This window comes from Cervus canadensis, chromosome 33, assembly GCF_019320065.1.
Source record: "Cervus canadensis isolate Bull #8, Minnesota chromosome 33, ASM1932006v1, whole genome shotgun sequence".
Lineage (NCBI taxonomy): Eukaryota > Metazoa > Chordata > Mammalia > Artiodactyla > Cervidae > Cervus > Cervus canadensis.
Genome location: NC_057418.1, coordinates 28,447,089 through 28,470,311, shown reverse-complemented (window position 1 = coordinate 28,470,311; position 23,223 = coordinate 28,447,089). Strand labels below are relative to the sequence as shown.

At 39.6% G+C, this 23,223-nt stretch overlaps 1 protein-coding gene across 1 annotated transcript in view; it reads right to left on the bottom strand.

Annotated features, from left to right (window-relative positions):
- ARID1B (AT-rich interaction domain 1B) overlaps window positions 1-23,223 on the bottom strand; it is a 410,189-nt gene that overhangs the window by 89,554 nt on the left and 297,412 nt on the right. The window contains exon 6 of the mRNA XM_043456854.1: window positions 3,757-3,846. Within this exon, the coding sequence (XP_043312789.1) occupies window positions 3,757-3,846 (90 nt within the window). The remainder of the gene's footprint in view (window positions 1-3,756; window positions 3,847-23,223) is intronic.

Here is a 23,223-nt window from a genome sequence, read left to right as displayed (position 1 = left end):
ACCAATGACAATACTAAGCTGAAGTTTTGACGTTTTAAAAAAACAAACATATCAGTAATGAAAAAGTTAATACCAAAGAATCTGAACTAATTTTTTTTTATTCACTTAGTAAGAAGCACCACATAATATGCAAACAGGAGAGTATAAATCAAGTTTTATGCTGCAAAGTACATGAAACATAGAGGAGACAATACTTCATAAGGATAAAGAAGTCAATAGATCTCCAAAGTGTCTCCCTCCTTTCCGTAAATTCTGATGGCCATACCCACATACACCTTTGTAGATGGAAAATAGAAAACTATAGATACACTTATTTTTGCCTACACACAATGTGGGGAAATGAATTTGTGACTGCTGCCTTTTGATACACTTGACACCTGGACCACCAGGGAAAGAGGGGGTGGGCACTGCAGGGCCCCAGGTCTAGATGGAGCACGGACTCTGTGCTCAACCTCGGGACAAGGAGATGGCCTTGCTGCTGTCAGCACTGTTCGGACCCTAGGACAGCCTCAGATTTGCAAAATTCTCAACAGGGTATGTAATTTATTAATAAATGTTCTTCCTGAATGGGAATACAAAGATCAAACCCCAAAAATGACAGCAGAGCAAGACAGCAGCTTCTTGAGCCTGAAGGGACTGAGCGCCAGGGTGGCAGGTCAGCGAGGCTGACCCCACAAGGAGTGTGGGAAGGACCCAGAACACTGCACTCCACAGGAAAGCAGGCTTTCCTGAGTCTCTTGTTTTGTGCAGGTGTCTCTGGGCAAGTGAGTTTCTGGATTCTCCGCCATTAAAGTAAATCTATCTCCTATGGGTATATTGAAGAAAATGTGTATAATTGTGGAATTTTACTCTCTTATAATCTTGCTTGTTAAAACAAATAAGTGTAAAAGGAAGTGTTTAGCTTGGTTATTTTAGCACTCAGCAGTACAGAGGCTGTGCCTTATCTTGTCTATCAGGGTCCATGGTTTCTGAGAAAAAATACATTTTTAAAAATAAGATGCCAACTCAGCAATATATTTTTTTCCTCTTCTTTCATTACTTCCTTAAATAAGGGGAGAGGGTATATAAATTATAAAGGTATAAAGTAAGTTAAATTACGTGGGAATCAATACTGGGGAATTTCATAGTAAGGGTTTTCTTAGATTTACTTTGCACTATATATATTGTTGGAACATACCAAATGATGGTAAAACAAACAAAAAATGCTTTTCATTATTGTATCAAATCATTAAAATGATTATGTCATCTGCCGTTAAAACACATGATCAAGTGTGATCAGGTAGGAGCTAAATATCTTCCTAGATTTAAACAAATAAAGTCATTTAAAAAAAAGTACTTGTTACCCAATTTTAGAGGAAATTTAACTCTTACATGGCAAAGCAGCATCCAAGGGATGCACGTGGGGCCTCCAGCACAGTCTCAGGGAGTCAGAAGAACATGTTCACAAAAATCAATTCAGATTTAGCAAATTATAAAAGTCATCTTTTATTATTTGAAGGAAATGGTCATTAAAACTAGACAGGTTGTCAATTATGTATCCACTACCAGTTACCAAAATCACACGAGACATAAGAGGGGGAAAAAACCCAAACAATCAACAAGTGGTTTCCATGCAGTGACACCAGAGGAACACCCTGGGTTTTGTCTTGCAAATGTATTCATTTAGGTTAAAACTTTGATTTAACTACATTTCCTGTCATCTTGTCCTTCACATTTGGCATTCTACATTTTTACATTTCTTAAATGTCTGTCAGGTGGAAGGGGCTGAAAAGACAATGGAGAATGTAGAAGAGGGGTTCTTTTTCAGTTTGTAGCAATAAAGGTTTATTGTAGGATTTCCAAATAAAGTACCTTTTATCTTCTGATGCTTACAAAGTAAGCAGAATTCTCCCAGTAGGAATGATGTTACAGGGTTATGGTGAAAATGAAACAACAAATATCTTCATTTTAGCTCTGGGTCTGGCCTGAGTGGGCTTTCAGCGCAGGATAATTTCCTCTATTCTTTTTTAATTCACTTCCTTGACCCAGTACCACAAGGTAGGTACAACCGATAGCCACAAAAAGGGAGTCTGGGGAAACTGCCACTGGCTTGGCTCCAGCGTTCCTTCCAGAAGCATCTGTCATGTCTCCCAGACAACAGAGCCATAGGGGAGTTAACACAGAACAAGCGATTTATAGAGACGATGTGACATACAAGACCAATTTATAGGAGGCCGCAGTGGGAAGTTTATAGAGAAACAAGTACACACATCACACAATTATTAAAACACACTAGAGTATCATTACAAAGAAGTGGTTCTCAAGTATGGTCCCTGGATCAGCAGCATCAGCAGCACTGAGGAACTGGTCGGAGATGCAGGTTTTCTGATGCAGGATCAGAAACCTGCAGTGTGGCCTGGCAATCCGGCTTAACAAGTTCTCCAGATGGTTCTCATGCACTCCAAAGCTTAAAAACCATTACTACTCCATTATTAAAACATATCGTAGTATTTTGATAAGGGAATTAAAGTATTAACTGCACATTAAATGATAATAAAAGGTTAAATATGTAAAGGTATTAGAAATTGAAATTTCATTTTATTCCTACTAAACATTCATTTTAACACAAATGATGTATAGAAAAGGGTAATCCATCTTTTTATTGGTATTACTTTCTAAATAACACATTGCTGAGTTTTTAATATGTAAAATAACTGAAACTTCATCTAATTAGAAACAAATCATCATCTTTACAACTCATACAGAAATAATTATAGACATTAGGGGACAGGAGTCTTTAAATATTAGCTACCAAGCCAGCAACTTTTGTCTTCTGGGCAAGTGAGAGAAGAGGTGGAGCGAAGGAACGTGACATCTCCATTGGGGGGGTGGTGTGGGGCAGGCAGGCAAGGCTTGACTCATGGGCAGTAGGAGGTGGTGATCAGGCACAGACTAGATGGTATGGCACACTTGTAAATCCTATCTACACTCATCCGGACTAAAATCACCATCTCCACCATCAATAAGAGTAACTTTTCCTCCAAAAGGGGGAAGTAAGACAGAAGCAAATAGATGAAGGCCTAAGGCCTCAGTCAAGGCAAGAATATATGGGGGTCAACTTGTAGAACTGAGTAAAAGGTCAGAGTCTGCAGATGCGGGACAACCTGAATGCTCAGGAAAAGCTCACACTGCTTTTTCTGGCTTGGACACGAACTAGTCTCTGAGAATGAGAAGGTCATGCAGAACCTCTACGGCCCTCAATTTCTTTATTCATAAATTGAGATGAATGGACTCTACAGTCTTCCAGGTCAGCTCCATTTCTAAGATCCTATAATTCTAAAATACAAGGTTTCACTATGCATTTAAAAATTTACTGTTAAATATCATGGGAAAAGTAACTGACCAAAATAGCTAAACAGATGCACTTTACTTCATTAGGACCAATACCAAAATTGAATCATTAATAGTCATTTTTACACAGCTAGATCAAATATCAGACAGCAGTTATGTTTAAACTATACTCCCTGGTTCTATGTGGACACGCAGATTCTCTGGAGCTTGAACTGGGATTTGGTAAAACCACCCAATCTACCAGAAACCATCCTTCTTTTCAGTATTTATTGTTATATGTCAGTTCATAGGTATTTCTTTCATCCAATGAGAAAACATAATAGCTTTTTAAAAAATGTGTATAAGGAGGTACATAGGTAAGCAAACTCATTTAAACCTTATATACTCAAAACACAAAGGTATGTAAGATATGAACTGAAGACCAACCTCTTTCCTGTGGCATTGGTGACTGGCTCAAGGCAGGATGAGAACTGGATTCTGACTGGCTCCCAGGTGGCTGAGGGGGCATCTGACTTCCTGTAAAAACACAGGAGAGGAAGTGGGGATAGGGAACCCTCTGCAATAATGTTGCAATTGTGCAAAACCAAGACACAGTTAAATGTATTTAATCTTCATGATCACAAAAGGTATTGCTCCACAAAGAAAAACATACAGCTCAAAGAGAGTTATATCTTATACTGTTTTTTTGTAAAACAAAGAGGAAACATGCATGAACATCTTTATCAAATCACCTCCTGAAAAGTTCAATTTTCTACTGTATGAGTTCCCAAATTCACAAATCAATCTACAAGCTCAAATCTCTTGACACACACTTCTACAATACATTTAACAAAATCCCAGACTGATGAAGTCAACTCAGACTCCCAAGTTTAAACTAGCTTCTAAGTGGGCAGGCAGCATAGTGGCCAACAACCTTTTATGAGTAATATTTACTTAATATAGCCAACAACCTTTTAAGAGTAATATTTACTTAATCTAGCAATAAAAAATTACTTCTAAAAAACTTCTAAGTCAATCAGAGATTCAACAAAAACTTAAACGGAAAGCTCAATTAAAAGACACAACTATAAAATATAGTATACATTATCACTAAAGAAGAAACACTACTCTGCATCTTTTAATCTTTATTGCTAATACAGCAATAGTGTCTATTTACCAACTATTTGATTTCCATTTAATTTTTGCTTTTTGTCTTTTCAAACTATAAGGTAAGCGCCATGAGACAGGAATCAAGTTGTTTACTTCTTTAGTCCCTCCATCAGCATAACAAATAATTAATAAATCTTTGTTATTTCATGGTCCTTAATATGACAATAGGAATTAAAGCAAAACACTTTAATTAACTTTATTAAAATAAAACAAAAATTTTTATTTTATTAACTAAAGACAGATAGTGAATTACATGAGGTCTAGAGACATGATTTTTTAATTTAAGAACAAACAGCTCACTTTCTGCCTCAGAAGTATAGATACATTTCTGAGAGTACAAGTATTACAGAGTAACAAAGGCAGTTGAATTTAGCATAATCCTCAAAGCACTGTTTAACCATTCATTTACTCTTAAGACATCTGCAGTAAATTAGTATTAGTACCAAATAAATAAAGCAAAAACACTTACATTTTGGGTAAAAACAACTTCAAGGGTAAACACTGCCATCAACTTGGCTACAGATAGACTAAAGTTGCTGTGTGTCCACTCAGGGTCATGTGCTTCCTATGAAATACCCTACGGCCCCTAAGCTCCAGTCCATTTAGAAATTTAAAGCACTCTGCAGCCAAATACTGACTTTTTAAAATGTCACTGGGGAATCAGTTGCAGTAAGATAGTAAGTGCTGACATTGTAATGATTGTTTCTACATAACAGACTGAACTCATAGACTCATGACAGTAAGAAACACAACAGCAGCAATTCCATGTTAATACAGGGCACCTCTGCTTACACTTTACCTGCCCCAGGCCCTGCTCTTATATGCCATATTTCAAGTAAACGTAAAAAAGGCTGTAAGGATGCTCATGAATTCACAAAAAATTGCCATATCCAAGCAGCACTAGTGGTGTCTGGTGACTTTCTAAAAGATCTCTCTTTAAAGCGATGAGTTATCTACTCATTTGCTAAATCTGTCTTTTAAAGTCTTTTAAACAGTCTTTTCATGGTAACGATAGACTTGCCCAAACTGTTTTAAATTCTCCATTTGCTTTCAATCCCTGTCTTTCCATCAGTAGTTTTTTTTTTTCCCCCATTTATTTTTATTAGTTGGAGGCTAATTACTTGACAATATTGTAGTGGTTTTTGCCATACATTGACATGAATCAGCCATGGATTTACATGTATTCCCCATCCCGATCCCCCCTCCGACCTCCCCCCTCTACCCCATCCCTCTGGGTCTTCCACCAGCCCCTACATCGATAGTTTCATAGTTACTAAGAAATAACTTCATCTCCCATTAGCATAGGTATAAGCAAAGTCACAGCAGATGACTGTGACATGATCAGAAAACACGTTTGAGAAACATAATACAGATGATCCATTTCTGTCCAGTGACCATATAAAGAAGACAATTCAGAGCTTTTTGAACTAACTGAAATGACTGAACACCTCTCGAATCATAGATTTCTATATGCCATATATATGATGTTAAAGAAAACCTTTTAAACAAAGTGTGGTAACTACTTTAAAAGAGAATGTTTTCATATGTAGCAAATTCACGAGAAGGCTTTAACAGTAAAACTGAGTGTTTAAAGAAAGTCTCATTTTCTCCCTAGTCTGTGTCTATGATGATGGAAGCACAACGTGGTGATGTAAACACTATCTGTGAGATAGAACAAATTCCACCACTTCACATGGAGGTATTCACTCTTCAATGGCTACGTACACAATACTGTCCAAAATTTTTGGTCCAACAAACTAAAAAATGAAACATCAGTAAATGACCTTAATGTCTGCTTTTGCCAACTTAAAATTCTAAGCACAAGTTTGTATTAAAATTTTTTACAGAAGAGCGCTTATGTGTAATTAATTTAAGACTCAGAGTAAAGCTACAAAGCCAGTACAAGAGGGCTGTGCTCAGTCGTGTCCGACTCTTTGCCAGACTCCTCTGTCCATGGGCTTCTCCAGGCAAGAATACTGGAGTGGGTTGTCAGTTCCTCCCCCAGGGGATCTTCCCAACCCAGGGATCGAACCTGCATCTTCTACATTTCTTGCATTGGCAGGTGGATTCTTGACCACTAGCACCACCTATGTAAGGGGCTGTTGTATATTCCTTAGCCCACCTCTCCTAGTGATCACATCTTATAGAACCTTTATATAATTATCAAGAGGAACTTAAAATGGTAAGAAATTACTAAGATATTTGAATTTTACCATTTTTTTCCAGTCAGTGCTTCTTTTTTCATTCTAGCGTCTCATATTGCATTTAGTTGTTATTTCTCCTCTTCAGTCTAATCTGTCTTTCCTCATATTTATGACCTTGATGCTTTTGAAGAGTTCAGATCAGTCGTTTCTAGAATGTTCCTCAATTTGGCTTAGTCTGTTATTTTGTCAGGACCGAAGCAAGGTAATGCATTTTGGGACGTGTACAACGAAAGTGTTGTGCCCTTTTCAGTTCATTCTACCAAGAGGTTAATGTCACTGATGTTTCATTTGTGGTGACTTTTGCCTTGATTACTTGGCAAAGCTGTTGTCTACCAAGCTCCAATAAAAAGTTACTGCATTTCTGCTCTTTGTAGTTGATGAGTATCTTAGGGGAGATATTTGAGACTCTGCAAATCCTGTGTCTCCTCAATCTTGCACCCACTAATTTTAGCATCCATTAGAGAACCTTGTCTGCAGCATTTATTACAGTGGTGCTTGCTAACGATAATATTTTGTTTCCCTCTTTCCTTCCACATTTGTGATTGGGAATCTACTATGAGGAAGAATAATCTTTTCTTCTCCATTTCTTCATGTATTTATTAGACTGCCTCTATTCATATGGACTCGATATGGAAGACACATCACAGAATGATTTCCAAAGAGTCAAATTCTTATGTAATTTCCACCTTTTCACTGAGGGCAGAACCTGTGTCTTGGCTTCTAATAAAAGAATATAACAGAAGTGATGGGATATCATTTCTAAAATTATTTTATATGGCAAAGTTAAAGGGATTTTATAGACGTAATTAAAGTCCATAATCAGTTGACTTTGAAATAATCAGAAGGGAAGTAACCCTGTGAGGGCCTGATGCTAACAGAGGGCTTAGGCCTTCTGTAAGGATGCTCTTGATGGCCTTGATGAAGTACACTTCTACGATGGGAACTGAGCCGCACGGCTAGGACAGGCAGCCTCTGGAACTTGAGGGCCTCACTTCTACAACCACAGGAAACAAATTCTTCCAAACAGTCTGAATGAGACTAGAAGCACAGTATGCCCAAGCTGAGCCTCCAGATGAATATGAGACAACCCAACACTTGGACCAGAGCCATCTGACCCTGAGAGGAGGACCTAGTGAGGCTGTGACTGGACTCGTGACCATGGAAAATGTGAGATTAATAAATGCGTGTTGTTTTATGCTGCTAAACTGTGATAATTTGCCATAGTGAACAGAAAATTCACACACTCATGGATTAAAATCCAACTGTGCCATTATTTTGTTGCTCAAATTGTTTCAGCTTTGACCATTAGAAGCTCCTTCAAATCTTTATTTTTTAGAAGTCACAAGGTATTCCAGGCTCATCTTTTATTTTCCTTGCCCCAGTCCTATAATCAATTACTTCTTCTTAGAGCTCTGGTTCTTTCTATTAGAGAATGGTGTTAAGAGACTAAAATCTGGGCATTGGGCCTGCTCGTTATTTCTGGGGAGTTACTGCTTCCAGCCTCTCTCAGTGAAGAGAGTATGCACACCAATGTGCACATACACACTCTATACCTCAGTGTGTGCGTGTGTAAAAGAGTGTGGGGCTTCCTTCGTGAGACCTGGTTTTAATCCCTGAGTTGGGAAGATCCCCTGGAGAAAGAAATGGCAACGCACTCCAGGGTTCTTGCCTGGAAAATTCCATGGACCGAGGAGCCTGGTGGGCTACAGTCCATGGGGTTGCAAAGAGTCGGACACAACTGAGCAACTGAACACACATACACTATTGTATTTGGTTAGCTAGTATTTTCCTTTGAACCAAACATTCAATAAATATTTGTTGATTAAATAAATGTGTGGCTGATTACGCCAGAAACCAAGTGCAGACTAATAGTTAATTAGATCTTTATAAGTTATCAGTAAATATGTAGTTTTATCTTATTTCAGAGTAGGAATAGGCAACCGTTTTCCTATAAACTGCCAGATAGTATATATTTCAGGTTTTGCAGGCCATATGTTCTCTGTCTCAACTATTCAACGCAGTTGTTGTAGTGCAAAAGAAGCCACAGACAACATGTAAACAAGAGCAGCATAAATAAAACTTTATTTACAAAAACAGGTGGCAAGCTGGATTTGGCCCAAAGGTGGTAGTTGCTGATCCCTATTCTAAACTACAATATCATTAAAGAAACATTCAGGAACACTTGCTCAGAAAGTCAGTAAATATCAAATGGCATTTATTAACAACAGTGATGACTTAGAAAGCCAGTACACCCTCCAAACTTAGTAAAGAGGCCTACATAAATAAATGCCAGTAAGAATTTCATTTGTGCCCTCTTCCAAATCAGATCTAGTGTATAGGGTGCCCTGGATTTCTCAGCACTTAATTCAAGTGCAGTTCTAAGACTTAAATGGCAAGTGCATTTAGCAAATATATTTTTAGAGAAGCAATTCCTTGTAGTTTTATGCTCCCAACTCTTTTTGGCCGGACTGAAACAAATAAATCAGAACTATTGATCAGATGCAGTCATATTTAAGTTACACTCTACCACTGTTTTGTTGGGGCAGCAGAGAATAAACATGAGATAAATAGGATTTCTACATTAATCATTTATTGAGGCCAAAATTTCCCTGGGTTAATTTCTTTCTAAATTACTATAGCATACAACTACAGGAACTCAATAAGAACAAGCATACTAACTCTGAACTACAACAGTCTCTGGCAAGCAAATCATTCACGCTTTTAAAAGTAATACCATGCTATCTCTAAATAATACTAACAGACAAAGAAATACCCAGAAATCTCATTTTTCAAAAGTTGTAGTGGACAGGAGAAAAGAATTTCTTTCCTTCACACTGTTTTTGCTTAAAAAAAAAAAAAAAATCAACCTAAGATGGATTTGGGCTTCCCTTGTGGCTCAGCTGGTAAAGAATCCACCTGCAATGTGGGAGACCTGGGTTCGATCTCTGGGTTGGGCAGATCCCCTGGAGAAGGGAAAGGCTACCCACTCCAGTATTCTGGCCTAGAGAATTCCATGGACTGTATAATCCATGGTGTCACAAAGAGTCAGACACAACTGAGCGACTTCACTTTCACAAGATGGATTTAGTTACCAAGATTGAATAATGATATAATTAATCAACAGGGTAAATCTGGAGTTTTAATGACAGACACTACTCAGATCTCAACTTTCCTGCCTGGAATCCATTCTCCCTCTCCAATTTTACTACATTAACTGACAATGGGAAAAAGTGGATAAAGACAGAGCAACATCTGGAAAGCATATTCATTTGTCTTAACAACTTCTTATATAAATTGGAGATGGTTTTAATTGAATGTAAAAAATGACATTAAAAAAAACCACTCCGTACTTACTATATACGAGGCACTGTACTAAATGATATTTCACCATTAGTATTTGAGGAGGACTGGCTTCTTAAAATTAACATGAAATGACACATTGACGCACAGAGACCTTAACGATTTTGTTAGCCCATCTTGCTCAGTAAGGATCTTTAGGGTGTGTGGGGATCAGGAGGTGTTTAGTGACAAAAACTTGGATCCTATTCACAATTTATTTTTAGGTAATTAATAAGGGTAAGACAGGCTTGTTAGGAAACATACGGCCTGCAAATTATGTGAATTAAATTGCCAGCTGGGGCTGTTGTTGAATATTGAGAAGAAATGAGGAATATTTCCATTTTGTGAATAATTCTACTATGACCACATTCTTTCCCTGGAATGCTGCTACAAAAATCAATATATATTTTATAGTTTTGAGCAATTAGAAACTGAATTATGCTCCCACTTTTCAAGAAATCTTGGTAGTCACTAACTTTAGTGAGGAGTTGCTGCTGTTGTTTTAAAAGCACACATTGTAGAAATTACTGCTACCAATTACCGATACAACATAGTCATGATCAACTTTCATTTTGCACTGCCATTCATTATTCAACTCTGTGCATCCCAAACTAAGACACTGGGTTGCATTTTTCGAATACATCCTCATACTTCATGTTATGGAAATCAGCTCTCTCAAGCAGAACATGAGACTCCTCTGCCACAGTCTGACCTTGCAGATTTTTTCGAGGATATAATTTCTTATATTTTGCAGCTACTTCCTCTCATTTCTAAAACACAAAGTACTTGTTGTTGTTATTGTTCAGTCACTCAGTTGTGTTCAACTCTGTGACCCTGTTGACTGCAGTACGTCAGGCTTCCCTGTCCTTCACCATCTCCCAGAGTTGCCCAAACTTGTGTCCATCAAGTCGGTGATGCCACCCAACAATCTCATCCTGTCATCCCCTTTTCCTCCCGCCTTCAATCTTTCCCAGCATCAGAGTCGTTTCCAATGAGTCAGCTCTTCACATCAGTTGGCCAAAGCACTGGTGCTTCAGCTTCATCATCAGTCCTTCCAATGAATATTCAGGGTTGATTTCCTTTAGGATGGACTGGTTTGATCTCCTTGTAGCCCAAGGGACTCTCAAGAGTCTTCTCCAACACCACAGTTCAAGAGCATCAGTTCACTGGCACTCAGCCTTCTTTAAGGTCCAACTTTCACATTCATACATGATCACTAGAAAATCATAGCTTTGACTAAATGGACCTTTATTGGCAAAGTAATGTCTCTGCTTTTTAAAATGCTGTCTAGGTTTGTCATAGGTTCTCTTCCAAGGAGCAAGGGTCTTTTAATTTCATGGCAGCAGTCACTGTCCACTGTGGTTTTAGAGCCCAAGAAAATAAAGTCTGTCACTATTTTCATTGTTTCCCCATCTATTTGCCATGAACTGATCGGACCAGATGCCATGATCTTAGTTTTCTGAATGCTGAGTTTTAAGTCAGATTTTTCATTCATCTCTTTCACCTTCAAGAGGTTTTTTAGTTCCTCTTTGCTTTCTGCTACATGGATGGTGTCATCTGCATATCTGAGGTTATTGATGTTTCTCCCAGCAATCCTGATTTCAGCTTGTGCTTCATCCAGCCCAGCATTTCACATGATGTACTCTGCATATAAGCTAAGTAAGCAGGGTGACAATGTACAACCTCGATGTACTCCTTTTACAACCTGGAACCAGTCCGTTGTTCCATGCCCGTTTCTAACTGTTGCTTCTTGACCTGCATACAGGTTTCTCAGGAAGCAGGTAAAGTGGTCTGGTATTCTCATCTCTTTCAGAATTTTCCAGTTTGTTGTGATCCACACAGTCAAAGGCTTTAGTGTAGTCCATGAAGCAGAAGTAGATGTTTTTCTGGAACTCTCTTGCTTTTTCGACGATCCAATGGATGTTGGCAATTTGATCTCTGGTGCCTTTTCTAAATCCAGCTTGAGCATCTGGAGTTCTCAGTTAACGTACTGTTGAAGACTGGTTTGGAGAATTTTGAGCATTACTTTGCTAGCATGTGAAGTGAGTGCAATTGTGTGGTAGTCTGAACATTCTTTGGCATTGCCCTTCTTTGGGATTGAAATGAAAACTGACCTTTTCTAGTCACGTGGCCACTGCTGAGTTTTCCAAAATTGCTGGCATATTAAGTGCAGCACTTTAATAGCATCATCTTTTAGGATTTGAAACAGCTCAGCTAGAATTCCATCACCTCCACTACCTCGTTCATAGTGACGCTTCCTAAGGACCACTTGACTTCGAATTCCAGGATGTCTGGTTCTAGGTGAGTGATCACACCATCGTGGTTATCTGGGTCATTAAGATCTTTTTTGTATAGCTCTTCTGTGTATTCTTGCCACTTCCTCTTAGTATCTTCTGCTTCTGTTAGGTTCATACCATTTCTGTCCTTTATTTTGCCTGTATTTGCATGAGATATTCCCTTGGTATCTCTAATTTTCTCTAGTGTTTCCCACTCTGTTGTTTTCCTCTATTTCTTTGCAATGCTCACTTACAAAGGCTTTCTTATTTCTCCTTGCTATTTTTTGGAACTCTGCATTCAGATGGGTATATCTTTCCTTTTCTCCTTTGCCTTTTGTTTCTCTTCTTTTCTCAGCTTTTTGTAATGCTTCTTTACAAATAGCTGATCCTAACACAAAGTATTGGTTAGGATCTTTTCTTTGCTGTGATAAAGGACAAACATGATTTTGTTTATAGATGGCAATGGTGGATAGCTTGGTGGGCTCCGTATCTACAGAAATCACTGAACATCTTATCTACGATCATATCCAAATCAATGTGATTAGATAGTGCAGTTCTGCAAGGCAAGCAGCAAAGACTTCCCTGGTCATCATTATAGTACATGAAATACCTGCATAACACCTAAGAGAAATGGTGTGAGTGAAAAATGAGCTTTCAATAATCCATAAATTTAATAAATGGCCTAGTCTTAGGCATTTATTTAGATGCTTTAGAAAATCCACAAATTATTTTGAGTATAGCATCGCTCTGTAGGTGTCTCCTGTTTAATCTGCTTCAACAAAGGGAACAAATTTTTTCTTATTCAGATTCATGAAGCCAGCTACCCCAGCGTGCTCCAGAGCAGACATTTAAAACATGGAATCTGCTCAGGCTGCAACTTAGTGCTTACAGTGAACAGTTTACGAAGGGACCTGACGATGGACTCCCAGTACTTACTAATGTTTGCTGTCTTACCAAGGGGTGCTGTATCAGGGTAAGGAAGGTGGACAGGCAGCTGTGAACAGGCTGTCAACACAATACTTTACTGTGAACCAACTCTGTCTCAAACTAGAGTAGTATATAATAGAAAGTAACACTTTCCTCTACCTGTACCCTCCAAATGGGAACACAGAGCCACAGCAACTTGCTCCCCCAACTTCAAACAGGGAACATGAACCTTGGATGACAAACCTTTCTATATCTTATGGTTCAAAAGTTCATTCAAAATAGGGTAAGATTTTCCCAAGTCCTTACCCAAGAAATTACAAACTGTTGATGTGTCACTGGCTCCTGAAAATAAAAATTAGTACTGCAAGAGGCATAACTTGTGGACTTCTAAGGCATGAAGGTAATGAAGCCATCCCCACGAACCTGACAGAACCCTTACAAGAACCACGTATCTTCACCCCAAACACGCAGTCAAGTACCCGCTGCATTATGTTTCCAACTACTCCCTCCGCTGTAGTCTCAGGTTATGAGTCTCACTATTAACCTCACTGCTGAAGTCCCACACAGAGTAACTACAAAGGTCTATCATGCATCCTACATAAAAATTATGCCCTCAAAGGGATGTACTATAAACTCTCTGGGTTTTGTTTTTTGTAAGCTTGCTATTACGCATTATTATTTTACTCGGCCCACTGGATTGAACCAGAAGTTTTCTAACTGCCCTCTGGTATTAAGTAGTAAAGTTAGCTAATGTCTTTCATGAGGAAGCCCACTGGATAATCTCACTACCTGACACTCATTAAAGTCCTTTTGGGTAGACACTCTCCTACAGAGAACTGGAGGTAAGAAACTAAAAGGCTCTCACAAGACGCATGGTAAGTCAAGTCAGGGAATACGAGGTAAAACAGACTACTGTCACTCAGTTGTGTCCGACTCTCTGGAACCCCATGGACTGCAGCACGCCAGGCCTCGCTGTCCATCACCAACTCCGGGAGTTTGCTCAAACTCATGTCCATTGAGTCGATGATGCCATCCAACCTTCTCATCCTGTCATCCCCTTCTCCTCCCACCTTCAATCTGTCCCAGCATCAGGGTCTTTTCAAATGAGTCAGTTCTTTGCATCAGGTGTCCAAAGTATTGGAGTTTCAGCTTCAACATCAGTCCTTCCAATGAATATTCAGGACTGATTTCCTTTACGATGGACTGGTTGGATCTCCTTGCAGTCCAAGGGACTCTCAAGAGTCTTCTCCAACACCACAGTTCAAAAAATATCAATTCTTCAGCACTCAGTTTTCTTTATAGTCCAACTCTCACATCCATACATGACTACTGGAAAAACCATAGCCTTGACTAGATGGACCTTTATTGGTAAAGTAGTGTCTCTGCTTTTTAATATGCTGTCTAGGTTGGTCATAACTTTTCTTCCCAGGAACAAGCGTCTTTTAATTTCATGGCTGCAATCACCATCTGCAGTGATTTTGGAGCCCCCAAAAATAAAGTCTGTCACTATTTCCACTGTTTTCCCATCTATTTGTCATGAAGTGATGGGACCAGATGCCATGGTCTTAGTTTTCTGAATGTTGAGCTTTAAGCCAAATTTTTCACTTTCCTCTTTCAAGTTCATCAAGAGGCTCTTTAGTTCTTCTTCACTTTCTGCCATAAGGGTGGCATCATCTGCATATCTGAGGTTACTGATATTTCTCCCGGCAATCTTGATTCCAGCTTGTGCTTCATCCAGCCCAGTGTTTCTCAAGATGTACTCTGCATATAAGTTAAATAAGCAGGATGACAATATACAGCCTTGATGTACTCCTTTCCCTATTTGGAACCAGCCTCTTGAGAAATCTGTATGCAGGTCAGGAAGCAACAGTTAGAACTGGACATGCAACAACAGACTGGTTCCAAAGCAGACTATTAGACGTTACTATTTCAATCTCTAAACTCTTTAACTCAAGATAAACCAGAGCCCTAAACACATACAGGAAATTCTCAGCACTAAAATGTAACATTTTTAGTCTGGACAACTCCTAAAAGGCCTACAAGGTGTGAGAGAGGAGCAGTGTCTGATTTTACTGAGGCGTGATGTTCAGCCGTGCACTACAGCTGTTGAGGGACCTGAGCAACGTGGCTTAACCTGGGTGCTCACTTTGTTCCCAGTGCCATCTGGTTCAGATCTTTACTCCCCCAACAACTCTGGTCAAGTGATTAAAAACTGCTTCTTTGTGAGAAATGCCGCTAAATAAAAGATAAAACCTTGAAAGTTTATCAACTTTAAGTGTGAAGACATGTTATGACCAAAGATTTAGAAAGCAGGAGCCACTTCCATCTTTGTGATATATGAGGATCTCAGGAGGTATCCCTTATCAACATCAGAGACTCACTGAAAAACACAAACTACCATGCTAAAAATCTGCTCAATGCCTGTACTCACCCTCCTCATAAACATACACCCTTTCTGCCAGCTTTAAAGTTCAGGTGTACAATTTAAAAGTCTTTAAGGTGCAGAAAAATCTTTGAGCAAAGAGAAGATTTGTTTGGATATAACATAGCTGCCCTGTCCTCCACCTGGAAGTCTAGATCCATAGTACTCTGTCATCTATAAGAAGAGGTAGATTCTGAACATTACTCCTACAGAACACCAGACACAAAATGCAGAATAGCTACCAGCTAAATCTGTTCTAATCCTTGCTTTGATGTAAGGTAAGAGGCAGGGGAGAGGAAATCATAGAGCAGGCAAGTTTCTATTTCTCTTGAGAGGACAAATTAATAAAAATAAAACTTAATTTCCCCCTACTCTTACCCATTCTTATTCCTCCTCAATATTTTTCCTCTTTCTAGGATTCCTTTTTTCTTTGAGAAGCTTAATATTTGGCTGCCTTCTGAAGAAATGGGTATAGTGACAGATGAAAGACTTGTATTCATCATATAATTCAGAATAAGGGAAAAAATCGACTGCTGTGCATTTAAGATTCTAACAACCTTGCAATTTTGTATAGTCGTTTCCCCCACCCGTTCTTTTGAAGAAATCTGCTTTTATTCTGTTAATAACTAACCACAGTTGCAGCAGCATGGATCCGATTAGCAGTTCTTATGGTACAAAGGGGAGAGGGAAAAAAGCTGTGAACAGGGTTGCCAATTTGTCCACCTAGGCCCCCAGGAGAAAGATTAGATGAGGCGCCTGCCTGCTCCCTTTTTTCCACTTGATCGCTGCTCTATACTGCCTGATAAGAGACAGGCCTTTTGAAAGCCAAGGCACTTTCTTTCCTTTAATAACAGTTTCACTTCCTTCCATCCCCTCTTGTCACAAATTTCTCATTCTAGGTCCCGATACGTCAGGACAACTCTCAAGTGTAAACATAAGCAGCTATGGAAAGTACCTGCACACCGATGCTCACCTGTGTCGAGATGTTTGGCATCTACCACAGAGACCCACAGAGGAGTCTACATACAGACACTGCAGGGAGGGGGCCCACGCTTTCCAGACAGCAAGGTGGGACACATGGGCAGTCCATAGGCATTTTTGTGCTACTTCTGGATGAAAGATAAGGTAGGAAAAGATACACAGTCTGGGAGTTTACGGGGATTTGAGGAAAATGGTATAGTATATATAAATTTGGGACCAACAGTAAAAATACTGGCATTGCAGGTGACATGGTTTCTAGGTATTTTCTACATAGATGTGTAATTAAGTGTCAATGCATGTACTAAAAGAAAACACTGTTTTCTCAAAGTGTTTAAAAATTCACTGCATTTATAATTACACTTAATAATGAGAGCTTATTGTCATGATAAAACTTCCTTGATATAAAACAACTTTTAATAGCAAAAGTGAAAGCACTGTAGTATGCTGAAAAAGTTTAAAAAGAAACCCAAGGCTTCTGACTGAAATCTCTATGTTCTAAGCAGCACAACCAACCCTATATTATTTTTACTTAAAGGTACTGGGGTAGCTGGCGGGGCGGGGTGGGCAGCGGTGATGAGTTCAGGAGTATGCCTCTTAGGAACAAAGGATGACTAGGCTATGGGCAAAGCACCACTCTAGAGGCACCTGCAGAGGGGCCTGGTGGGCGAGCCCAAGACAGCAGAGCCTCTGATACAGGGGCCACTCCAAGAGAGCAGGATATTAACTGCTGCAGCACAAACAGGAAGGAGGACGTTCTGGATCACATCCTCAGATGTTTTTTAATCTACTCTTTTATTTCAGATTTTAAATAAACGTTCAGCAAGTATCTTTCTTTTTCATGAATACGTGTTTCTTACCTACCTCTGCTTGTCACTTCCACATATCTGGAGCTTATTATTCGTGTGTTGCTGAAACCTAAATTCCAGCCCTTAGCTAACATTTCGTGTTTACCTAGCCAGTGCTGGCAATGGATACTTGGAAACAGGAATACTATCTGAGTAATGACAAAATCCTCCCCAGAGCCAATCTGTTTCTGATTGGCCATTTTCTTTGAAGATCTGGTTAGTTACTAACAACAGATATTTATTAAAAAAAGATGAGATAATGAAAAAAACTGGACATTACACAAGTCCAGAATTTTGCTACAGTACTTATGTGACACAATTTCTGCATATGATGGATTAGAATCAGGCAGGGTCTACATATGTAGAGGTCTGGTTTAAAATGTCAGATATTGGGACCACTATTTCAGGTTCTGTTTTTGAGAGGAAGAAAATAGAATAATCTTATCACAGTGGAATCTCTTCCCAGAGGGAAGGCAAATAGAATGATCCCATAAACTGAATTGTGGGCTCCCCAGGTGGTACTTGAGGTAAAGAATTCGCCTGCCAAATCAGGAGACACAAGGGATGTGGGTTCAACACCTGGGTCGAAAAGATCCCCTGGAGGAGGGCATTGTTGCCCTCCAGTATTCTTGCCTAGAAAGTCCCATGGACAGAGGAGACTGGCAGGCTATAGTCCATAGGGTTGCAAAGAGTCAGATATGACTGAAACAACTTAGCACATTAACTGTGAAACACAGATGCAGAAAGATGGCTTCCAGCCATAGGATGAAAGGTTATGTAAGTTATAAATTTTAGTACTCTCTTTTCTTGAATACTTGTTTATTCTAAGAGAACTGTGAACTCTTTAATTGGGCCAACATTTCTGGAGTGCCTTTTAGTTGTCAAGCACTGTTCTTGGCATCGAAGGAAAAAAGGAAGCAAATGATCACTGCCTTCAAGAGGCTCCTGGGCTAGCTCGAGGACCCTGAACACCAGGAGGGACAGTAGGACTCTCTCTGGTATGGAGGGGTCGGTATGACCTTGCAAAAGAAAAAAGACAATGGAGCTGGGTCTTGAAGGGTAAGTAGGAGTTTGCCAGTTGGTAACAGGCAGGATGGATACTCCAGGCAAAGGGAATTCAGTTCTGAAGGAGAAAAGATCCGACCCAAAGCCACTCTTAGTAGACCTGAAACAGGGAATACTAAACTAGTTTCCACTGTCCACTTCTAGTAAAAAGTAACATGCAACATAAACAAACAAACAAAAAACTATGCACTGGGGTTCAACTCTCTTAAAAACATGTTTTTGCCTTTTTTGCAAGTAGAATTTAAATGATATGATTTTTGGATTTTGTGTTAAATAAGACTAAAAGGAACAACTGTGAAAATAAGGGATTCTATTACTAACTGAATTAGGCCTGAGACTATAACAATTATTTTACCATGAAGATTTTTTTCCCATGACGTTACAATTTCAATTGAATTAGAACCTAGCTATAGAAAGTTTTTTTTTTTTTAACGGTAATATGCTGCCCCATAAAAAATGAGCTATTTATCTCTAAGTTTTTCTGTGACCCATACATACATGATCATAACTGGGAGTACTAGCTTCCTTTTAAAACATGCCCTTGGGACATATCTAGGGAAGTGTTAGGCTGAAATGGATATAGGTGGTCTCTTTCGTATTCCACAAAGTCTTCCTCTGCACTGCTTCTACAGCACCAGACTCTCCCTTATTTTCCGCTTCTGTCACTGGCTATTCTTTTTCCTCTTCATGGTCTCTTACATTTTGGAGTGCCCTAGGGTTCAGTCCTCAGAATTCTTCTCTCAGTATTTCCAACCCTGGCTACACATAATAATCACCTGGAGAGCTTACCACAGAGTATTCCACTCAGATCCATCAAGCTGGCATCTCTGGGGTCTGGCCCAGGACGTTTCACGTAGCTAGAGTTGAGAACCACTGACCTCCACTCGTTCCCCAGATCAGGAGCTCCCAGACTGCAATTTCAGCTTCAGCTAGGAACTTGCCAGAAATGCAAATTCTCCAGCTTCACCCAAACCTACTGAGTCAGAAACTGGGTGTGGGGTCTAGTCATCTGTGCTCTCATCGGCCCTCCAAGTGACTGTGGTGCAGGCCAGGTGTCCTAGGTGACAGTATCTAGATCCCTAATGACTCATAGGCTTTCTTCTCCAGCCTAGATCTCTACTTGGAATCCAGAGTCTATGTATAACCAGCTGCCTATTCAAAAGTTGCCCTCTGGATGCCAAATAAGCTTCTCAAATGTTACATCTTCAAAACCAAACTCCAGATTCCTCTTTCAAAAATTTACTCCTTCGTCTTCTCCTGGACAGAACCACTGTTTACCACCAATCTCTCAGGCCAAAAACATCCTGTCCCCACTACTGCTACCCACACCTCTAGCCATGACCAAGCCCCCTACTGGTCTGGTGACTGCAACAGCCCCCTAACAGGTCTCACTGCTTCTGCCCCACCCCCTCTACAGTCCACTCAGCATCCACAATGACCCTTTTACAGTCTGCCCTGGATCATGCCATTCTCTGCCTTCTCCGCCATCACACTTAAATCCCTCAATTCCAATCATAACCTACAAAACCCAAGAGAAGCTGGTCTTGGTTTGCCCTGTAATCTAACCACCTATCATTCTGCTCTATCTCCCCTTCCCCACTATGCTCCAGCCCCAAAGACTTCCTTCTGGGTCCCCTGCCCAGCACTCAAAACACACCCCTATTCAGGGCCTTCGTACTCACTCTTTGCTCTGCCTGGATACCTCACTCCTAGACTTGCTTTTGACCTTCATTCACTGAGCCTCTTGTTCGAATATTAATTTCTTAGAGACACTGTCCCTAATTATTGCCATCTAAAGAAGCAACCTGATTCCCTCCACCCAATAATAAGCTATTTACTATTTGCGTATTTCCTGTCTTTCTCATTAGAATTTAAGTTTCATGAGGACAGGTCCCTTTGCCATTTATATTCAGAGTATTTTCTTCAGTTCTAGAAACATACCCACAGCATAAGATGCATTGAGCACTTTGCTGAATTAATGACTGAAAGAAAAAAATGAGCAGTTGGGCTAGTGGGCTTTCCTCAGAACATCATCTGATTTTCCCAACAGCAAAAGTGCAACATGCTACTAAAAAAAAAAAAAAATTCAATGAATTAATCCATTTGGCATCCTCAGCAAGGTCACATTCTTGGCATTCAGCTATACGCATTTAACGCAGTTTGCAAGTACAAACTCCTATGTCACTTTCTGTTTGGAAAAGAGAGTATCAACATTAACAATCTCTGGTTATATCATTTATAAACACGCAGATGTGGATTATTAAAGATTAATGCATTTTAGGACTGGTGTCGGCATTCCGTTTGTCTCTTGCCGAAACCAATTCTGTTCTTCATTAGTCAATGACAACCCATATCACCCTGTTATGGAAGAGAAATCAAAGGTGTAAGTGTGAATTGAGAGTAAGTGATGAAACTGATTAGTAAGAGACTTAACGGCTATAATCAATCAACACATCATAATAATCGTGGCTCTAGGGTTATCAGAAGATAGGGAAATAAACATGACACTCCATGTAAAACAGTTTTGTTCCTTTCACAACTACCATTTTTTCCCTTTAGAAAGTAGAATAACACATCAAAAGTTAGTGGAAATCAACTTCAGAAACATCTTGACTGGAAGAACTGTTCACTTTATCACCATTTTCCAAAATGTACTTAAGTGACTCTTGAAACTTGTACTTTTAGGCTAAAATTAGTTCCTAAAAGCTTTTGTGCCCCTCCCTTCCGATTCCCCATTCCCCGTGAGGAAGAAAGGACAACAGGTCGATGCCAACAGCGTCAACACTGGCAGCGCACAGCTGGTTCAAGAAGCAACGGCAGTCAGTCAGTTAAGCACACGATGAGAGCACTGTCAGTCTACTCAGCTCAAGAAATGAAAACAAACGGCAAACAAGGCTCTGAAGTGCTTCTTCAGTGAATAAAGTAAAAAAAAAAAAAAAAAAGGAAGAAGTGGGAGTGGACCGCTGGATCTAGCACGTCAGCACTTTCGTCACCGCTGAGCTTACAGAGCCAGATGAGGCACAAACAGCACTCTGGTGACATGGGCTTTCCTGCATTTTCATATGCGGAAGATCAAAGAAAGCAAACGGAAAATGAGAGGAGAGTTTAGACTGAACTGCATGACTTAATTTTAACTAAGAGGGGGGAGCAAAACCAAGTGGGACTGTGTATTTTGAGAAAATCCCACTGTTCTCATTTCTGAATGTAAGAGGAGGATAAAAGGCTTACTTTGAAATTTGTTGGGATGGAAGAACTGGAACGATTTCTGCTTTTGGAAAGGAGGAGAAAAAACACATTACCTAATGATCAGAACACCTGACTTGGGTCAGGAGAGACCTCTAAAGGGCAGAGTAGCTAAGAGCGCTAGAGCAGCTGTTTCCAACGCAAGGACCTGGCTGCAGGTCAGCAGGGGAACCTGCCCTTTAGAAACAGCAGGAGACCTAGGTACAGCCAGGATCCTGGCTGCATTCTAAATTAGTATCTTAAAGGGGGAGGCTCTAATAACCAGTAACCATGCCACTGAAGCTCTCTAAAAGACAAAATACTTTGTTGCTTTCTTAAGCATTGCTAAACATAATTTGGAAAGGATCTGAAATTACTGTTTTGTATAACACAAATATTTTACTTTGTAAGGGAAAAAAATTACTGGCTGAAGTTCTCTTTGGTTTGTAGAACTGCTGAATCGATGTTTTCTGGGCTGCCACAGATTAAAAACATGGATATATCAATGGCATTTTGTGTTTAAGAATTTTTTTTTCTCTGCACAGCTTGCCAATAAGCAGCATGCATCTTCCCTCAACAAGCTGTTGCAGGATTTCCACTTCAGGAGAAGCCAAAAAGGAACACTTGATGGATGTTTCAAAATAAGATTACCAGGTAGGGTGACTGTGCAGACTTTCAATAAAAAATTTTAGCGATTCTAATGTTATCATGAAAGGAAACTGGTTTAGAAGCACTTATAGAAATTAACTCATAACTTTACCCTGAGTTTTATTAAACAAGGATAAATTAAAAAGTAGAAAAATTACTTATTTAGAATGGGTTGGGCTTGAGCCCTAAGAGTTCTAAAAATCCAAGGGGAATGGATTAAAAAAGAGAGACACTGATTTGCATCCTCCGGTGTTCATTTCATAGGTACTAATCTTGACAAATTAGACCAGGAACTATCATTTCCTCTCACTAAAATCCTTCCTGTTCACTCCAGCCTATGACTAAGTCCTAACTGCAATTCATTTTTCTCTTTCCCATTATAGCATCCTTCCAGAATCTGGTTGTCTGAATGTCAAATTAAGCAAGAAAATTAATTTTTTTGTCCAGAATATCTTCTTGTTTGTATCTGCAACTATATCAGCTCCTATAGAAATCTACTTAGCTCTTATTTTTGAAGCAGAGGGTAAAGCGGGTGAATACATACACAGAAGAACTCTAAATATACCTTAACGCTGCCCAAACAGTTATCTTCCATATTTAATCTACTATGTGCCACCTTCTTCGGAATTCATTCTTTCAGCGTCTGAGATTTTCCTGAGGGGCACAAATTCATTATTGTTAGCTGGTACACTGGATGCATCGCTTACCATCCGGGAACTGACATGATAAAGCTTCAAAGAATCAGGCTTAACCATAAAGTAACTGGTGCTTTATGAGAGCGGAAGGGCAATCTCTGGCAAAGCCATTTCTGCAGG